At 33.6% G+C, this 18089-nt stretch overlaps 2 protein-coding genes across 2 annotated transcripts; both read right to left on the reverse strand.

Annotated features, from left to right (window-relative positions):
* Positions 1-646: 646 nt before the first annotated feature.
* LOC132309224 (uncharacterized) lies at positions 647-3367 on the reverse strand. The gene is made up of 5 exons (XM_059807551.1): positions 3052-3367; positions 2429-2930; positions 2087-2288; positions 1463-1945; positions 647-1356 (listed from the first exon to the last, which is right to left on the reverse strand). The coding sequence occupies exons 1-5, from the start codon at positions 3365-3367 to the stop codon at positions 931-933; spliced, it is 1929 nt and encodes a 642-aa protein (XP_059663534.1). The 3' UTR covers positions 647-930.
* A 4508-nt stretch (positions 3368-7875) lies between these two features.
* LOC132306383 (uncharacterized) lies at positions 7876-10850 on the reverse strand. Its single transcript, XM_059803765.1, has 5 exons — positions 10389-10850; positions 9780-10281; positions 9470-9671; positions 8820-9323; positions 7876-8467 (listed from the first exon to the last, which is right to left on the reverse strand). The coding sequence occupies exons 1-5, from the start codon at positions 10750-10752 to the stop codon at positions 8042-8044; spliced, it is 1998 nt and encodes a 665-aa protein (XP_059659748.1). The 5' UTR covers positions 10753-10850; the 3' UTR covers positions 7876-8041.
* Positions 10851-18089: the final 7239 nt, after the last annotated feature.

An 18089-nucleotide genomic window follows, 5' to 3' on the forward strand; every position in this document is an offset into this window, starting at 1 on the left:
AAACTGTAAGTACAAACAATAGCCAAACATGTGTGGAAACTGGTTTCTCTCTCTTAGCCTTTTGCACACATAAAAACATTATACGTGTTATTTCATTAGCGTACATAGTTGATGGGATATATGCACTTTTATAAAGGCAGAGAGAGTATCAGTTTTCCTTTTTAGTAATTGTAATTCCACTTTCCATCAAAGTAAGGAATAAATAGGAAAACATTTATTCAATAATTAATTACCAAAAAGGTAATTTATAAGTTGACCAAATAATATAATATTAATTTGATATCTATTTTATTTAATCACCAAATAATAAAAATAAATCACGTGTCCAAATCATGTGGGCCACAAATATAAGAAAATATCTTACATATATTTCTCAATCACAAAATTTGTATTTTTACCCTTGGAAAGATAAATATTTGTATCTCTACAAGTGTTTTTGTTGTTTCTCTCCTTTGTTTTAGGTTCCTCTCCTTTTTCTTATTTTCTCTTATAAAAAATTTCTTTTAGATTACACTGGGGTGCCAACTTATATGCCATATTATAGGCATGATAATATAACATGAAAATCATTCATGATCTTTATCATCTATATATATATATATATATATATATATATATATATATATATATTGTTTTCTCTCTTTCTTCCATTTTCCTCTTCTCGAACGGACTAATACTGAGAAAACAACCACAAAGATTTAGAAATGAAGAAAAGAACACAACAAACAAAGGGAAAAAAAAGGAATAAGATATTCCAAATTTTTATTCATTTATTTTTCCGATACAAAAAAAAGAATAACTTATCTTTAGTGTGCAAAAGCTCCACATTACAATATACAACTCAAGGTAAATGTCAGCATTTGTTGCTGGATTAGATGCCAAAAAATAAAAATAAAAATAAAACGAATAAAAAAATGGAGATGAACGGGGCTAAATTCTGAACTGCACGAGATCAAGATCAATCTCTTTCGGAACCTTTCTAGGAGGAGGAAACTTAGGGAGAGAATGAGCAACTTCTTTTGCTGTTTCCAAGTAAGACACATATTTGTGAATCATCTCAATAGTAGTGTTATCAGCAATTGCATTATTGTCTTCAGAATTGGCGGTTTGGAAAGCTCGATTGATCAACAAATTATTGAATTCTTGTTTGCATTGTTTGATTGCTTGAATCTCTTTGAATGCCTTCTTCTTGAATGTCCAATTGCCTGTTTTCCAGTCGAAGTCATAGAGCACAAGGAACCTTTGGCCATACATGGCTATGAATTCCAATGCAGCAAGAATGAACTCGAACTCTTCTACTGACATGTGGTAAGCGAAGTTGATTCGTGTCCATCCAGGCTTCACTCCGTGGTAACCCTGTCAAAATTTATCATATATTAAGATCTAAAAAACTGAAATGATAGTCTATACATTTAATAACTAAGTCCGCAATTTAGTAGTAAGGAAATGGTGAATTGGGTACCTTTTGGATGGCGGATTTGAAGGAAATTGAATGAGGCTCATCGACATGAAGAAGATGGTGACCGTAAGGTCCAGCACAAGCACAACCACCACGAGCCTGGATGCCAAAAAGGTCATTGAGGAGCTTTGCAACAAAAGGGCCATGAAGGGGTTTATCTCTCATGTTTCCAGACTCTCTCCAAATGGAAATTCCTCCATCACTTGCCTTGTTTTTTAAGTCATGAAATGAGGAATTTGTTGTGGAGAACACGAGAAAGGACAAGATAGCTTGCCTTTTTACACTATTATTTCCTAATACCCAAATGTTTGGATTTGCAAAAAGCCGGTCAAGCGCTCTGTCTATGAAATAGTGCTCCTGCTTTTGGATCACTTCATAACCAATGTATTCTTTTAACGAGAAAGCCATTGCTGTTCTTATTTTCTGAATAATTGGAGGAGTTCCGGCATCTTCTCTCTCTTCCACATCGTCATAATACAGTGTGTCCTGAAACGCAGGCAGTATATTAGCAAACTTGGATTGGAATGAAACCATAAAATCATCTAGGCTAACTTTATATATGACGTCCTATACTCTCATATTAGCACATAGATCGAGATTAGGTTAAAGAGAATCATATCTACATACCTCTTCATTGAATCCATTGACAAAGCTAACAGTTCCTCCACCACATGTTGAAGGCGGTGAAGATCCTAATTGATAAAGGACTTTGCTCATTAGAAGAATTCCGGGAGTACCTGGTCCCCCGACGAACTTATGTGGACTAAGGAATATTGCATCATATCCATCTACCTCACCGGATCTCATGTCAATCTCCACATAAGGACCACTACACATAATTAAGGCAAAGCAATTATCAATCTTACCATGTATTTTAGAAAGAAAAAATAAAAAAAAAATAAAAGTTGTACTATGTCCTACAGAAATTAAACATCATAACTCAAAAAAAAAAAAAAACTTTTTATGTACCTTGCAGCAAAATCAAAACATGCAAAAGCACCATATCGATGAAGAAGTGAAGCAAGGGAGCGCGTGTCAGTGTAAATTCCGGTGACATTACTACATGCTGAGAAAGAACCCAACATGGGGCGATTTGTGTGCTGGTATGACTCGAGGTGTTGTCTTAAAGCTGCAATATCGATTAGGCCATTTTCATCTAGACCGATCTCTACAACTTCTGCTAAGCTTTGGCGCCACGAGAGGAGGTTCGAATGGTGTTCATATGGCCCAACAAAAACAACCCATCTTTCTTCACTCCTAAGGCTATTCAAAACCCTGTTCTTCATAGTTGATGCAACAGCAATTCCCATAACCTCTTGAAGCCGTTTAATGGCTGCGGTTGTGCCTGAGCCAACAAACAGTAGTGCATCTTCTTCTTTGCCCCCTAAGCAAGACTTGACATACTTACTTGCCGCATGCACCATTGTTGTAGTTTGATCCCCCACATAACTGTCACTTGTATGAGTATTCCCTATTAACACAAATGGACAGTTTTCAATTTTGATGTTTAAGTGAAAAAATTAATTGCAATTGCAAAATATGAGATATAAACCTAATATTTGACATAAAAAATTATACTTAAGCAAGCTTACCATAGAATGGAAGAACCTTCTCAATGATGTACTTCTCAATGAACTGAAGACATCGGCCAGAGGCAGTGTAGTCGGCATAGGTAAGCCGACGCTTTCCAAAAGGAGTGTCAAACTCCACGTCACTGCCGATGACTTGAGACCTTAACCATGCTAGTTTTCCTTGGGGAGGGCCATTCGGCACATCATTTTCGAGCATCCGAAACGATTTTGAAACCTGAAGACTGCATGCTTTTGTCATATTCATGACCTTGACATGGAGTAGATCCGTCGTTGGGTCACGACGAGTGTCTTTCAACATGGGTTGCTCAAGTTCCATGATCTTTTTCGAGAAATCGAGAAATGATTGATACAAAGGATGATTTTGGGTGAAATGATGAGAAGTAGTAACACACAATAATGGAGGATAAAGAACAAGATGTATTAATTGTTGGTGATGGCTTTGGGAGATAGGAAGGTTTAGTATTTATAGGGCTCAGACGACTCTTGTTTACCATTGAACACCGAGTGAAATATGTACGACCAAGTACCAGCCAATCTTATTCCAAGTCATCAGCTTGGAATTTCTCTCTCCGTGTACAGTATTGTAATGCCATGTGCCAAGTCATATATGTATTTTTGGTAAATATATTACAAGTCAATTCATTTGACTATCAGATAAATATATTCAGTGAAAAAAAAAAAAAATACACGAAAAAACTTGCATGTTCTATATGTATGCAGTTTGAACATAACAACACGTTGAATGACGTTTTACTTTTTTGAAAGATTTTGTGTTCTGCTTATAAAAGTATTTGATTAATCCATAACTAACCTGAATGACGTTTTACAATACTTCTTTATTTGGTCAGATACAGTGTATGTACTAATCTGTTTACCAAGTCACCATAACCGACCTTAATCTTATACTACTGCTTTCACTTTGTCAGAAAGAAGGATTTTTCAATGGGTCAATTCAGCAATTTAATCCTTACTATAATGACTTCTGAGAGTTTGAGATTAATTATTAAGTTTTTCCCAAAAAAAAAAAAAAATTAGGGTGTAATTTGGGCAGGTGAAGCAACGTTTTAGTAAAGTTGGACAATCATTTTTGGAATTAAAGTTAATTTAGAAATCGAACTTAATCCGGGTTGAAATGCAGGGTAACCCAATTAGCTTAACCCAAATACTACAAACGGAGGTGTATGATATAGAATATACAAACCGCAAAGATAATGAAAGCAAGGGATGGTCAAAATTGTTGAGCGGTGACTTAAATTCTTGTTTAAGTATAGTATTATGTAACAGGTTTACTTAAACGCAACCGGTGGCAATTAAGTTCTACAGGTGGCAACTGTGAGAGTTGTTAGTAGATGGACTTCTTATGGGATGGCTCAAATTCTTATTAAGAGTACTCCGTATAGTATTATGTAACAGGTTTCACGAAGTGTAATCGGTGGCAATTAAGTTCTACAGGTGGCAAAGGTGAGAGTTGTTGGTAAATGGACTTCTTAAGGGATGGGTTGAGTGTATTCTCTGCAAGTTGTAATTATCTTGTTCATTAATTGTAGTGAAAGCTTTCTCCAATATGTAGCCTTAGAGATTGAGTGAACTACGTAAATATTATGTTGGGTCAATTGTTATATGACTTTCACGTGACTGATGATATGCTTCTACTATGCCCAATAACTAGTATCAAAACTAGTAGGAGGAGTTACTATTCTTAACAAAATAACCCATCAGGTGAATTTTTCTCGATCTCACAATAATTTATTATGTTTGTCTTCAACCAGAGGAAGACCCCGCTACTTCTTCTCCCAACCTAAATTTGATTAAGAATTAAGTTTTGTAAAATAGTGTCCAGGAAAAGGGAAAAAAATAAAAAAAATTTGTAAAATCAATGAATTGGATATGATGAAGTTGAATAATGATGTGTCTTCCCAGTACGAACTATGAAAAAGTCAATGTTTAGGACTAAATAAAATAAATCTAAGGGTTAAGATGAGGAACCTCTTGGAAGAACCTAACGATACATATATTTATATTTGTAGGGTTTTTATGTCATAATTCAAGTGGGCTACGATGATTTGCTAGTTGGAGGTCCCCGGAATTAATAAAGTTCATTGTTGGGTTCATCTTTGCCGGCGTGAAAGTCATTATTGGGTCTTCTTAACTTCACCGATTTGGTCTTTGTCACCGACATAAAGCAATCTTAGTAATATATGATTGCTAGATTGGCCGGTAAAGCATAGATATGAGATGGAAAGAGAAGTAAGAGTTATTTAGTAAATTTCAAAATGTACTTAATTAAGGTTAATTTGGTTTCCATGTATTCACAGACAGTGAAAATTGACATGCTTATAATTACTTTTTCTTAATTGTTTTTTTATCGTATTATTTTTCAGTATTTACCATCTACTAATAAATTAATAATTAATGCTTAGCAAGATATTTTTTATCAAATTAACCCGAAATTTTGCTTGAGTTTATCTTGGTACCCTTAAATAGTTGTCACATCATCAATACGTGATTTGCCGGAATGGCTGTCACCATAGAGAGAGGTCATTTTTTGTTATCTAGAAATATAGTATGGAATTTTCCATTTTTGCCCATTAAGCCGCCAGAATTTTCCATTTTTGCCCATCTTTAATGGACTCTCCGAATTTGCCACATTAGTATTTTCCCATAACCACATCAGCATTTTTCATAGCCACGTCAACATTTTAGAATCTCCAAATTTTAGCTATCGGGTGTACTCCAATGGTGTATTTTCGCTCTCCAAATATTTTAATATTTTTAAAATTTTTAACAAATTTTATTTTTTAACTTTTTCCTAACGGCTAAATTTTTAAAACGGCTATATCATAAAATAAAAAAATTAAACAATAGAATATTTATTATTAAAAACAATACGATACGACATTAATTTAAACAATACAATAAAAATAAAAAATAATACAATACAACTTGAATTAAAAATAAAAAACAATGCCCTTTTTTGGGTCAGTCAAACAGTGCCTAAAACGGCTATATGTCAGTAGGAATATTTTAAAAAGCAATTTTTTTAAAAAAAAAGCACTTTTATCTATTTTTTTTAAACTTTTTTTTCTCAAAAAAAACCTTTAAAGCACTATTTGTGTAAGCCAAATAGTGCCTTAATGGCTCTTTAGTTTAATTATTTTGAGGAAAAAAAAAAAAAAAAAAAAACCAAAATCAGCCAAAAACTAATTTTTTCCTTTTTTTTTTTTCAGCCAAACAGGCCTTACCAAACAGTGTTTTGGGCTAAAACACTGTTTGAGCCAGAATTAAAAAAGAAAAAGAAAACTGATTCGGGCCCGCAATTCACCAAACCAATCTTTATTTTTGGAAACTTGGATCAAAATTGTCTTCATGGGGCCCACTTTTTGAAGAGTCCATTGGAGCAGCCCAGTCTTCAAATTCAGCCAAGAATCGTCCTATCACTCACCATTAGACCTGCTCTCAAGAGGAATAGAGCATTTGGCTAAGTCGAAATTAGGGTTTGAACTGTTACTAATAGTCTTCTAGTTGCTTAGTTAGGGTTTATTAGTTAATCTTAATTGTTGTAATTAGAGCTTAGCAAATTTAAGAGGTACATGTCCCAATTAAGTACATTTGTACAGTTACTCTTATATATATATAAGTCTGCTTAGCTTCAATTGTATTTGGTATTGCTTGCCTCAATTGTATATCTCGTAAATCCAGTTCCAAAAACTTTAACATCACCCTTTTTAAAAGTAGTGTAACAGTGAACAGTAAAAAAAATGCATTTAGTAAAAATTATTTTATTTTGCATAGTGTCAAAACATTTCGTGAACGATTGTCAAAAATCGAAACACCGATACGAGGTTTTTATACATTTGGTTCTGTAGTGATAAATAGTATTTTCTTTTTTCTTTTGTTGTTGGCAAACTCTTAAATAACATTTTTAATATAGCCATTATATTTTTTGAACTTGAAATATTTTTTTATCAAATATGTTTTTATATTTTTATTTTAAAAAATCTTGCAACAAATGGACATTATCAAACATGTTTTCGATTATTATTCAAAACACTCTACAAGAAATACTTCTTTTATTTTGAGTTAAAATAAAACATCAAAAACAAAACTCGTAACAAATAGACCCTAATTAGTTTTTTACATGTTTCAGCACGGTAACAACTAACAACTAAGATGACCAATAAAAACAAAATAAAAATAAAAAATTATCAAATAAAATTTTAAACTAATCATTATATTTTTCAAATTTGTAATAATTTTTTACCAAAAATGTTATCTATCGTCTTTACTATGTAATGGAATCTACCGGAATTGAAACTTCGATCACCTGTTAGCTAACCTCTTGGGTTGAGCTCGTTGTGGGCTTTGGTCATGTCCTATTGGGCTATCTTGTAAGTATCCTCTTTCGTCTTTTGTTTGGGCTTTTGGCCAACCCCTTTTGGGCAGTAAATTATAAACAATTACGAGTAATATACTTATTTTTATCTTTAAATATATATATATATATATATACATAATTTTTTTTTTGGTGTAACAAATGCACGTTGTCAAATATTTTTTTTAATTATTATTCAAAATATTTTTTTTATTTTAAGTTAAAAAAAATTTAAAAGGTTAAAACAAAAACAAAATGTGTACTAAACCCGTTAAGTTCCATTTTTTTTTTCTCTCTTTTAGGTGTTGTCTGTTTTTTTCTTTTTTTTTTTTTGGTGGGGGGGCCACGGACCAATACTGAAAAAGCAACAGGAAAGAGAAAGAAATAAAGAAATTGAAAGAACACAACAAAGAAATAAAGAAAAGAAAAGAACACAACAAAACATAAGGAAAAAAAAACAAGGAACAAGATGTTCCATTTCTTTTATTCGTTTATTATTCTGACATAAAAAAATAAACATATCTTCAATATGGAAAATCTTCAAACAACAATATACAACTCTGAAGTAAAAAGTACTTTTTTATTATGAGAAGAAAGCTGCGTCAGAGATGTTCAAGTCTAGATTCTGAAGTGCACGAGGCTAAGATCTATCTCTTTCGGAACCTGTTTAGATAAAGGAAACTTTGGAAGAGAATGAGCAATTCTTTTAGCAGTCTCCAAGTAAGACACATAATTGTGGATCATCTCAATGGTGTTGTCGTTCGCCATTCCTTCAGTGTCTTCCAAACTGGCCGATTGTAAAGCATGAGTCATCAACAAGTTGTTGAATTCTTGTCTACAATATTTGAAAGCCTCCATCTCTTTCAATGCCTTCTTCTTGAAAGTCCAGTTGCCTGTTTTCCAGTCGAAGTCATAAAGAACAAGGAACCTTTGGCCATACGTAGCTATGAATTCCAATGCAGCAAGAATGAACTCGAACTCTTCTGCTGACATGTGAAATGCGAAGTTGATTCGTGTCCATCCAGGCTTCACTCCGTTGTAACCCTGTCATAATTTATAGCAGATTTTAATATCTAAAAAAAAAGTGAAATGAAACTTTTATAAAAAGTTAGGGTCTGTTTAGTTTGTAACTCTAAAAATAGTTCTCTCATAAAATACAAAACAGTTTTCAGAGAATAATAAAAAACTTGTTATCTGAAAACAGACTTTTTGAATTTTTCAAAAAATTGAACTAAGCAAACTTTTTTATACAATTTTTTATTTTCATTAAAAACTATTTCCATAATTACAAACCAAGCACGCTTTTAATATTGGGCACTCTTTGTATCATTAATCTATTAGTAATTTCTATGATATAGAGTGTCGAGATATGATAAGTCGTTAGGGAATTTAGTACCTTTTGGACGGCGGATTTGAAGGCGACAGAATGAGGCTCATCAACATGGAGGAGATGGTGACCATAAGGTCCAGCACAAGCGCACCCACCACGAGCCTGAATGCCGAAAAGGTCATTGAGGAGCTTTGCAACGAAAGGACCATGGAGGGGCTTATCTCTAATGTTCCCGGACTCTCTCCACATGAAAGTTCCTTCGTCTCTTGTACCGTTTTCCTCTATGAAGCGATTGTTTTTCGTATTAACGGAGGAGGAGTTTGTCGTGGAGAACACAAGGAAGGACAAGATAGCCTGCCTTCTTACAGTAGTGTTTCCTAATACCCAAATATTTGGATTCATTAGAAGCCTGTCAAGCGCTCTTTCAATGAAATTGTGCTCCTGCCTTTCGATCACTTCGTAACCTATGTATTCTTTTACCCAAAAAGCCATTGCAGTTCTCATTTTCTGAATAATTGGTGGAGTTCCAGCATCTTCTCTCTCTTCCACATCTTCATAGTATAGAGTGTCCTGCATTAATTCAAGCCATTATATATATTATCAAACTTGGTAATTGATAAATTCATCCAGAGAGTAACCTTATACACACAATAAAAACTTGTGGGTGTGTGTGTTACTTTCATATTTAGCACAAATAGAAACACTTGTAAAATTACCTTTTCACTAAATCCATTGACAAAACTGACAGTTCCTCCACCACAAGTTGAAGGCGGCGAAGATCTTAGTTGATAGAGGACCTTGCTCATTAGAAGAATTCCAGGGGTACCCGGACCTCCAACAAACTTATGTGGACTAAGAAAAATTGCATCATATCCATCTACCTCCCCAGATCTCATATCAATCTCCACATAAGGACCACTGCACGTATAAGTTTTAAATCAAATTAAGCATGTTAATTAGCAACTGAACAATATTACTATTTTAATTCCTTGAGAACATATGAACTCAAACAAACATTTTACATACCTTGCAGCAAAATCAAAGCAAGCGAAAGCACCATATTGATGTAGGAGTAAAGTGAGGGAACGTGTGTCTGTGTAAATTCCAGTGACATTACTACATGCTGAGAAAGAACCCAACATAGGACGATTTGTGTGTTGGTATGACTCGAGTTGGTTTCTTAAAGCTTTAACGTCGATTAGGCCATTTTGATCTAAACCGATCTCTACAACTTCTGCTAAGCTTTGGCGCCACGAGAGGAGGTTCGAATGATGTTCATATGGCCCAACAAAAACTACCCATCTTTCTTCATCCCTAAGGCTCGTCAACACCCTTTCCTTCATAGTTGATGCAACAGCAAGTCCCATAACCTCTTGAAGCCGTTTAATGGCTGCCGTTGTGCCTGAGCCAACAAACAGGATTGCATCTTCGTCTTTGCCCCCTAAGCAAGACTTGACATACTTACTTGCTTCATGCACCATTTTTGTAGTTTTATGCCCCACAAAACTGTCACTTGTATGACTATTCCCTGTTAACACAAATGGAAATATGTTAACACAAACTTAATTTTATTTTAGTAGAAAAATTAATAGCCAGTACGGTCGGTACCCATAAAATGGAAGACAGCTCGCTCACCATAAAATGGAAGAACATTTTTAAGGATGTAGTTCTCAATGTACTGAAGACATCGGCCAGAGGCAGTGTAGTCAGCATAGGTGAGCCTACGTTTTCCAAAAGGAGTGTCGAACTCCACATCATTACCGATGACTTGAGACCGCAACCATGCTAGTCTCTTCTCGGGAGAAGCTCCACCCGGGACATCTTTTTCTAGCATCCTAAAGGATTCCAGCCTTGGACCATTGGCGTCATCGGAAACTTGAGAACTGGTGGTTGTTGTTGACAGATTGATGTCCTTGACATGGCCTTGTCCATGGATTAGATCCAACTTTTTGTCACGGCCGTGACGAGTCTCTTTCAACATGAGTTGCTCAAGTGCCATGATCTTTTTAGAGGTGAAGAGAATGAAAGTGAAATGAGAAGTCACACAAAAAAGAATGAAAATGAAATGAGGACAATGGAGGAACACGAAAAAAATATATTGTGGGCTAGGTTGTGGCTTTTGGGAGATTGGATGGGAGTATTTATAGGGCTCGGGTGACAAGTGAATAGCTATAGAATGAACTCTGATTTTAACCATTAGACACCGCGTGAAAAGACCTTAACATGTATGTGCGTAGAACGAGACAAACCTTTGTTTCTAAGCCATCTGCTTGGAATCTCTTAGTAAAATATTACAAGTCTCGTTGTCGTGTAAGTCATTCTTTTATTTATTTATTTATTTATTATTATTATTTGAGTTAAAAATGTTATATAAATTGGATTGACTATTACGAATATATTTATTAAGAAGGGATTATTACATATGAATAGAGCTAATAATTCATATTTATTATTCGATGGATTCAAATTCTCATAGTTTAGAAAAAAAAATGAAGTTGACCAAAATGTTGATCGTGGACATAAAAAAACGCTGTTTACTTTCATTGAAGTACTACTTTTAGGCACATAGGTATCACTTTTTATGCACTTAAGTATTATTTTTTGTACATTAGATACCATTTTTATTTTGGGTATAGAAAAATCACTTTTTGTGCACATAAGTATCACTTTTTGTATATCAAGTACCACTATTTTATACAGCACAAAAAATGATACCTGATGACAAAAAGTGGTACATCTATGCAAAAAAAGTAATACATATGTGCTTAAATGTGATACATCAAGTAAAGAATGTTTTTCATGTCTTCATTTTTCGAAAGTATGAGACCTCGACTCCATCAAATGATAAATATGAATTATTAACACCATTTATATGTAATAATCCCTACTAAGAAACATATTTAGATAGACTATGAGGCATGGAGGCAACTGTTGGTACCATATATTGCTCCTAGGGTACTTAGCTTGACAAATCATTTTCAAATTTGGATTAACCACTTTTGTGTAAATAATTAGGGGTGGGACTAACTCCAACAATCTGATTTCTGCTCAAAAATTTTATCGGATTATTACAATAGTTTAGAACTTTTATATTTAAAATTAGATTATTTATAGTATCGTCAATTATGAATTCATCATATGAAATTATATTATTGTTATGAGATTATATTACACATACTTTAGTTAATTTTTATTACATCTTTGGACTATTTAGGTTTGTAAACATAACATTAATTTTTTTAAATCTTTATTTGCTTATACGTTATTAAAATTTGGAATCACCCAATAAATTCGAAAAATCTCATAACAGTATGTCATGATAGGACTTAACCCAAATTAAAGTGTTAGAACTTTAAATTCTGCGTGAGCTGAAGTATTAGAAACTTCGATTTAGCGTGACCAAACACCGTCCAAAGTATACCTCTATAAATAAGGTGAATTTTTTTTATTATCTAAGTATATATTACGCACATTTTACAGACCACTATCAAACTCAAAAAATAATGCCAAAAGTAAATTTATCCCCCTTCCTATATTTTTCATGGTCCTAAAAACAGTGTCAACAAAGAAGAGGTACATATTCCTCATTCTTTTCCGTCACCTTTAGTGATGGGACCGGACAAGAAGACCGGAGTTGCATTAATTTGAATGTGACGGCTTGAAGACTCGAACAACGTCCGTCCCTTTCCATGCCTTTGACATTGTTCAACAGCTGAGATATTCTAGGCGTAAGGAAAAGTTAAAAAGTCAGGAATTTTGTTTAAGCCTTTGAAAAATCAATACGGTGAGATTCAACAACGGCTTTGCTTGCACACATAACCTCTATACAGTTTGAACTGGCTTAAATATTTGTAGAAAACAAACAACTTTGACTCTTTTTTTTTAAGTCTTTGAAAATCAATGTGGTGGGATTCAACAACGGCTCTGCACACAACCTCTATACAGTTTGAACTGGCTTAGATATTTGTAGAAAATATACAACTTTGACTCTTTTTTTTAAAAAAAAAAAAAAAAATCTTTGAAAATCAATATGTTGGGATTCAACAACGGCTCTGCACACAACCTCTATACAGTTTGAACTGGCTTAGATATTTGTAGAAAATATACAACTTTGACTCTCTTTTTTTTTTTCCAAAAAAAAAAAAAATTGTCGTGGAAGAAATATAGTTCTAAAGACTTTGTGTCTTTATTGAATTGTAATTGACGCGACTTTTGGAAACATGGATGAAAAATTGGTAGTTTACTCAAAATACTGAAATTCAAATAACCTTAAATGGATTATTACAGATATATGAATTTCTAGAGTCATATTTACTATTTAATAAAGTTAAAGTCATGATATTTTAAAAAATAAAAATAAAGTTTATCAAAATGTTAAACATAGAAAAACATTGTTTATTGTCCAAACTACCCTTACTATTTTAAAGTATAACTTTTGCGTATATAAGTACCACTTTTCTGCACATAGGTATCATTTTTGTATACATAAATATGATCATGTATGCGTATACACCTGATAACATGGTCTCCACAAAAAATAATACATGCATATATAAGAGTGCTATCTAACTCTATGCACCAAAAAAGTACTTGCTTAAAAGGTAATTTTGGCCAATAAATAGTATTTTTTCATATAGATTTTAACATTTTGATCAACTTCATATTTTCAAAATATCATGAATATAACTTCATCAAATGATAAATATAGCCCGTATCACCGTATATCTGTAATAATCCTCAAAACATATATATTACAGCGTTATAATCTGCTTACCAAGTCTTAAGCTTGTTGTGGTTGGAATCATGTTATCACCAATAAAGACAAAATTTATTGCGGATTGGAAGCCATTCTTAGCCGTCCGCTGTGAATGTTATACTAATTCTTTCTTTGGTCAAATACAGTGAATGTTGATCTCTCTGTGAAAATTCGAAGGAACAAGGAATTTTCATGGGGTCAAATTCAACAACTTGAGCACAGACCGGCATTAATGTCCATTAATCTCATTCCAACTGGAAAATGTAACGAAATTCTTCAGCTCTGTAATTCTTTCACACCACTTAACCATTGGCTTGGTATGACCGGGGCTAAGATTTCTAAAATTTTGATAAGAAGTTTTAGACGAATTTTCAAATGCTATACTCTATATATATATAAGATTTCATACTAGTAAAAAATTTATATGAGTGCGAAATTTATATTAAAATCAGATGATAAACAAATAAAATATATTAAGGTTGAAAACACACAAAGCGAAAATCGGTCTTGGTGCTTTACAAAGAGTACAATCTAATTTACATCAAAAATTTTAAAAATATTAAACATAACTTAGTCACAAAAATCAAAATTCAATCATATCAATATAAATGTGACCGTCTTACATTTTGAGATGCAAAATTATAAATTAATTAAAGTACTTCAATCACTATCATAATTTTATTGTTTCAATTGAGCTGAGTTAAAAATTTGACATTTGATTGCATCCATGAATTAAAAATGTGATTGTTTGAACTCGATTTAACTGTCATGCATGCACCTGAACCCAAAATTAATATAATAATAAAATAAATCAGTTTCTTGTTTAAATATATAAAAAATTAATTTTTCTTTTGAAGGAAAGGATAGAAACAAATAGTGGTTTTTACCCTATAAACTATTGTATTACATATATAAATTGATATTATAAGTTCGTGTTTATTTTTAGGAAATTTTTTTTTTTTTTAAAGTTATTCATTGCCATAAATTTACATGATATGTGATTATGTATTGTACATTAATTATGAAAATTATAATGTGAAATGGATATTAAAATGTTAGTTACGTTCAATTATAGAAAGTGGTGATATTTTATACATAAACTACTATATTACATTATGGTACATACTAAATTTGAGGCTCTTCCAAATTGGAGGCTCTAGGCGACTGCATTGGTGGCCTTGTCCCAAAACTACCCTGGGTATGGCCTCTCCCTCTATGAGAGGTTGGGGGTTTGAGTCTCAAGTGGAGGCAATGTAAGTGAAGGCAATGTGTTCGAAAATAAGTGTCTACTTTGCCTAAAAATAAAAAATCTAATCCAGAAAATTATTTGAATGAATGTCATGCAACTACGATGACATATAAAATGGAAAAGTGGAGTTAGGGATCAATTATCAAGTTTATTTTGGAAAACTAGGATGCAACTTGTTCTTGAAATTGCATATATATATATATATATATATATATATATATATATATGTAAATGGGATAGTTTCGAGCTTCCAAATACACCAGCAACAAAAAGGGGCAAACTAAGCAACAAAAAATGGGTGAATTTTAAGGAGAGGGTGTAAATTACTTCTTTTTTATTGATGATTAGACTTTTTAGATTTTTATTTCATTTATTTTGAATGATCTCCCGAAAAAGTTTTACTTGCATAATATATGGCATATGGAAGCTTATCTAGCCTTTGCCTTAAAGACGGTTCCCATTACAAAATCGGAAGCATCACACATAATCTCAAATGGTAATGACCAATTTGTAGGTTGCATAATAGAAACGGATGATTGAAGAGTTCGAAGTTAATCAAAAGCATCTAGACAAGCTTTATGTTCATGGAAATGTGTGTATTTTTTATAAGTTAATGGAAATGAAAAATACTAAACTCCGGCCATCACATATAATTTAATTTCACCCATCAAGAAGCAGTGAAAATACTTAATCTCCGGCCACCGACAATGCTTCTTTCGGTAATTTGAAGCTTGTCGACTCCGCCTTGCTTTTCCGATCAATCCTTAGATTAACCGACCTTGTCATAGATTATTAATTAGATTAACTGACCTTGTCATAGATTATTAATTAGATTAACTGAATTTGGTTAATTAGATTAATTGTATTTTTATTTTTATCCCAGAATTTTTATAAATGTATAAAAATGTACAGGGAGGGATGGTTGGGCTTTGTAGTCTCGAAAAGAGCCCAAAAACCAACACCCAAAAGAAAGCGAAACGAGATACGATAAAACCTAAGGCCGAACAGAGGATAGGCCCAAACCCAAAAATTCAAAGGGCTGCCATTTGACGGTGTATTAGTGATGCAGTGTTCTCTCCGGATGATAAATTGTAATTTTCACTTACTAAATAGATTGTTTGGATTAGATTGTGTGTAATTATAATTTATTAATTTAGTAATTAAAGACCTGTAATTAAAATAAATAAACAGGTATTGTTAAATAAGTAGATGAAGCTAAGGGTGATCTTGTCTTTCTGTCATTCTTGTAATAGGGATAAAAATATATTTTCACAATACTATTAGGCAACATTTTAATCTTCCCATATGTTTGAAGGGTAAAAATGAAATTACATCTCTTTTTTGGGGTGCATCACCTTCCGGATGCGTTGACTGAATACATAAACATTCCAAGAGATGAGAGTAATTTTTGAAACTTTAAGTTATGCTGTTTGTAAGTGTTGTGTGTAAACTATGTGAATAACCCTTTCCAACAATTTTAATTAGGGTTAATTTCAAAAAATCTCAACCACTTTCAATTTTTATTATACTCTCAAATTATTTCAAAAAATTCCCGAACGCTTCAATATTCGAGTTCGACTCGTTTATCAAATTGTGAAATATCAAATTTGACATTACTATTTAATATTAAATTAAAAAAATATAATAACTATTTGTAAAATTATAGAAATAACTCCATCTTCTTTCTCCTCTTAAACCCCTCCCTCTGAAACTTTTACCCCTTTCTAAACCACAACCACAACCACCATCCAAACATTCAGCAAATCAATACCATTTACAGACATATTTCTTTTTAGGCAATGGAATATTCCACCACAAGCACCTTCAATCAGCTCCTAATCCCAGCCCTAAAAATAAATAAATAAAGAACGGAAATCAAAGCCCACACCTCCTCATCCCTCCCCGGCGTCCTTCACGACGGCGGTGCCACTTAATTCTCCCTTGCCGACTTCTAGCTCATTCTCAGTCCCATCATCAACGCTTGTGGTTTCGAAAATCTCAAGATCGCCTAACCTGGTCTTGATTGTGTTTAGAAATTGATCTCTCACGACCTCCTCCACAACGAATCGGACCCCACTGGGGGCCCCGAAGAGAAGTTGCTGGCAAAACTAATCGAATCGGTGTGTAAGTGGAAAGATTTGGGCAACGATTTGCACCCTCCCCACCTGAATTGCCACCTCTGCACCGTCGGAGTTACAGCGACGGACGTCACGATTAATGTCTGTACTACAGCCGCTAAATGAATAGGCAAGGCAGGACTGAACGGATAAGACACGAAACTTACCGGTGAGTGCACGAATTAAACCTGCGATAAGAAATGGATCCGTAGAAACGGAGTGCGAGCACAAACTATGAGGATGAGCAGTGTCAATGTCACGTTTCCGGTGGAGAAGTTGTTGGTTAACTTCAGTAGATGGGTTATGTTTGGGTGCAATTGGTGCAAGGGTTTTGTAATTGGGAATCATGACCTTACCGCTTCATCTTCCACCTCTCACCTTGCCACCTCGAACTGCCTCAGCCGGAGACTTAGAAGCAATGGAAGCATGAAAGGAGGGCAAGTGTCGCCAATGTTCCCAACCTATCACCTCGTCACGATCTTTGTCTTCAAGTTCAATTCAGGTGTTGTGGTTGGTCTGGGCCTCTTCCTTGTTTCTGGATTTTTCTTAATTCGTTGTCCAAAGGCGAGGCCGTAGTGAAATTGCCCTTCGTGCCGGCTCTAATCATGTGGAAGATGAGCCGCAGAGGGAGGGGTTGAAGAGGAGGAAGAAGACGGGGTGTTTCTGTAATTTCACAAATAATTATTATTATTTATAATTTAATATTAAGGGAAAATTACATATAAATGGAGATAAAGTTTCATATTTACTTAGAGGCTGAGTCAAAGTTCCATATTTCTCTAAAATGGATTGCTGAGGTGGCACATGGTTTTTTACTATTTAGAAATTGTGATGCCTAAAATACCCTTCCGCGAAGGTACTACTTTTTCTTCGAAGGTACTACTTTTTTGAACTGAAGGTACTACTTTTTGGCGTTTAGGTACCATGTTTTTTAAACACTCGTGAAGGTACTACTTTTTCTCCGAAGGTACTACTTTTTTAAACGGAAGGTACTACTTTTTTGAACTGAAGGTACTACTTTTTTATTAGGGAAGGGCATTTTAGGCACCACAATTTTTTAAATAGTAAAAAATCATGTGCCACCTCAGCAATCCATTTTAGAGAAATATGGAACTTTGACTCAGTCTCTAAGTAAATATGAAACTTTGACTCCATTTATATGTAATTTTCCCTAATATTAAATAGCAAGCTGAAATTCGACATTTCACTGCCCA

Source organism: Cornus florida, unplaced genomic scaffold (genome assembly GCF_030987335.1).
Source record: "Cornus florida cultivar Cherokee Brave unplaced genomic scaffold, ASM3098733v1 CherokeeBrave_3.0.0_Hap2_Chr05, whole genome shotgun sequence".
In the NCBI taxonomy this organism is placed as follows: Eukaryota; Viridiplantae; Streptophyta; class Magnoliopsida; order Cornales; family Cornaceae; genus Cornus; species Cornus florida.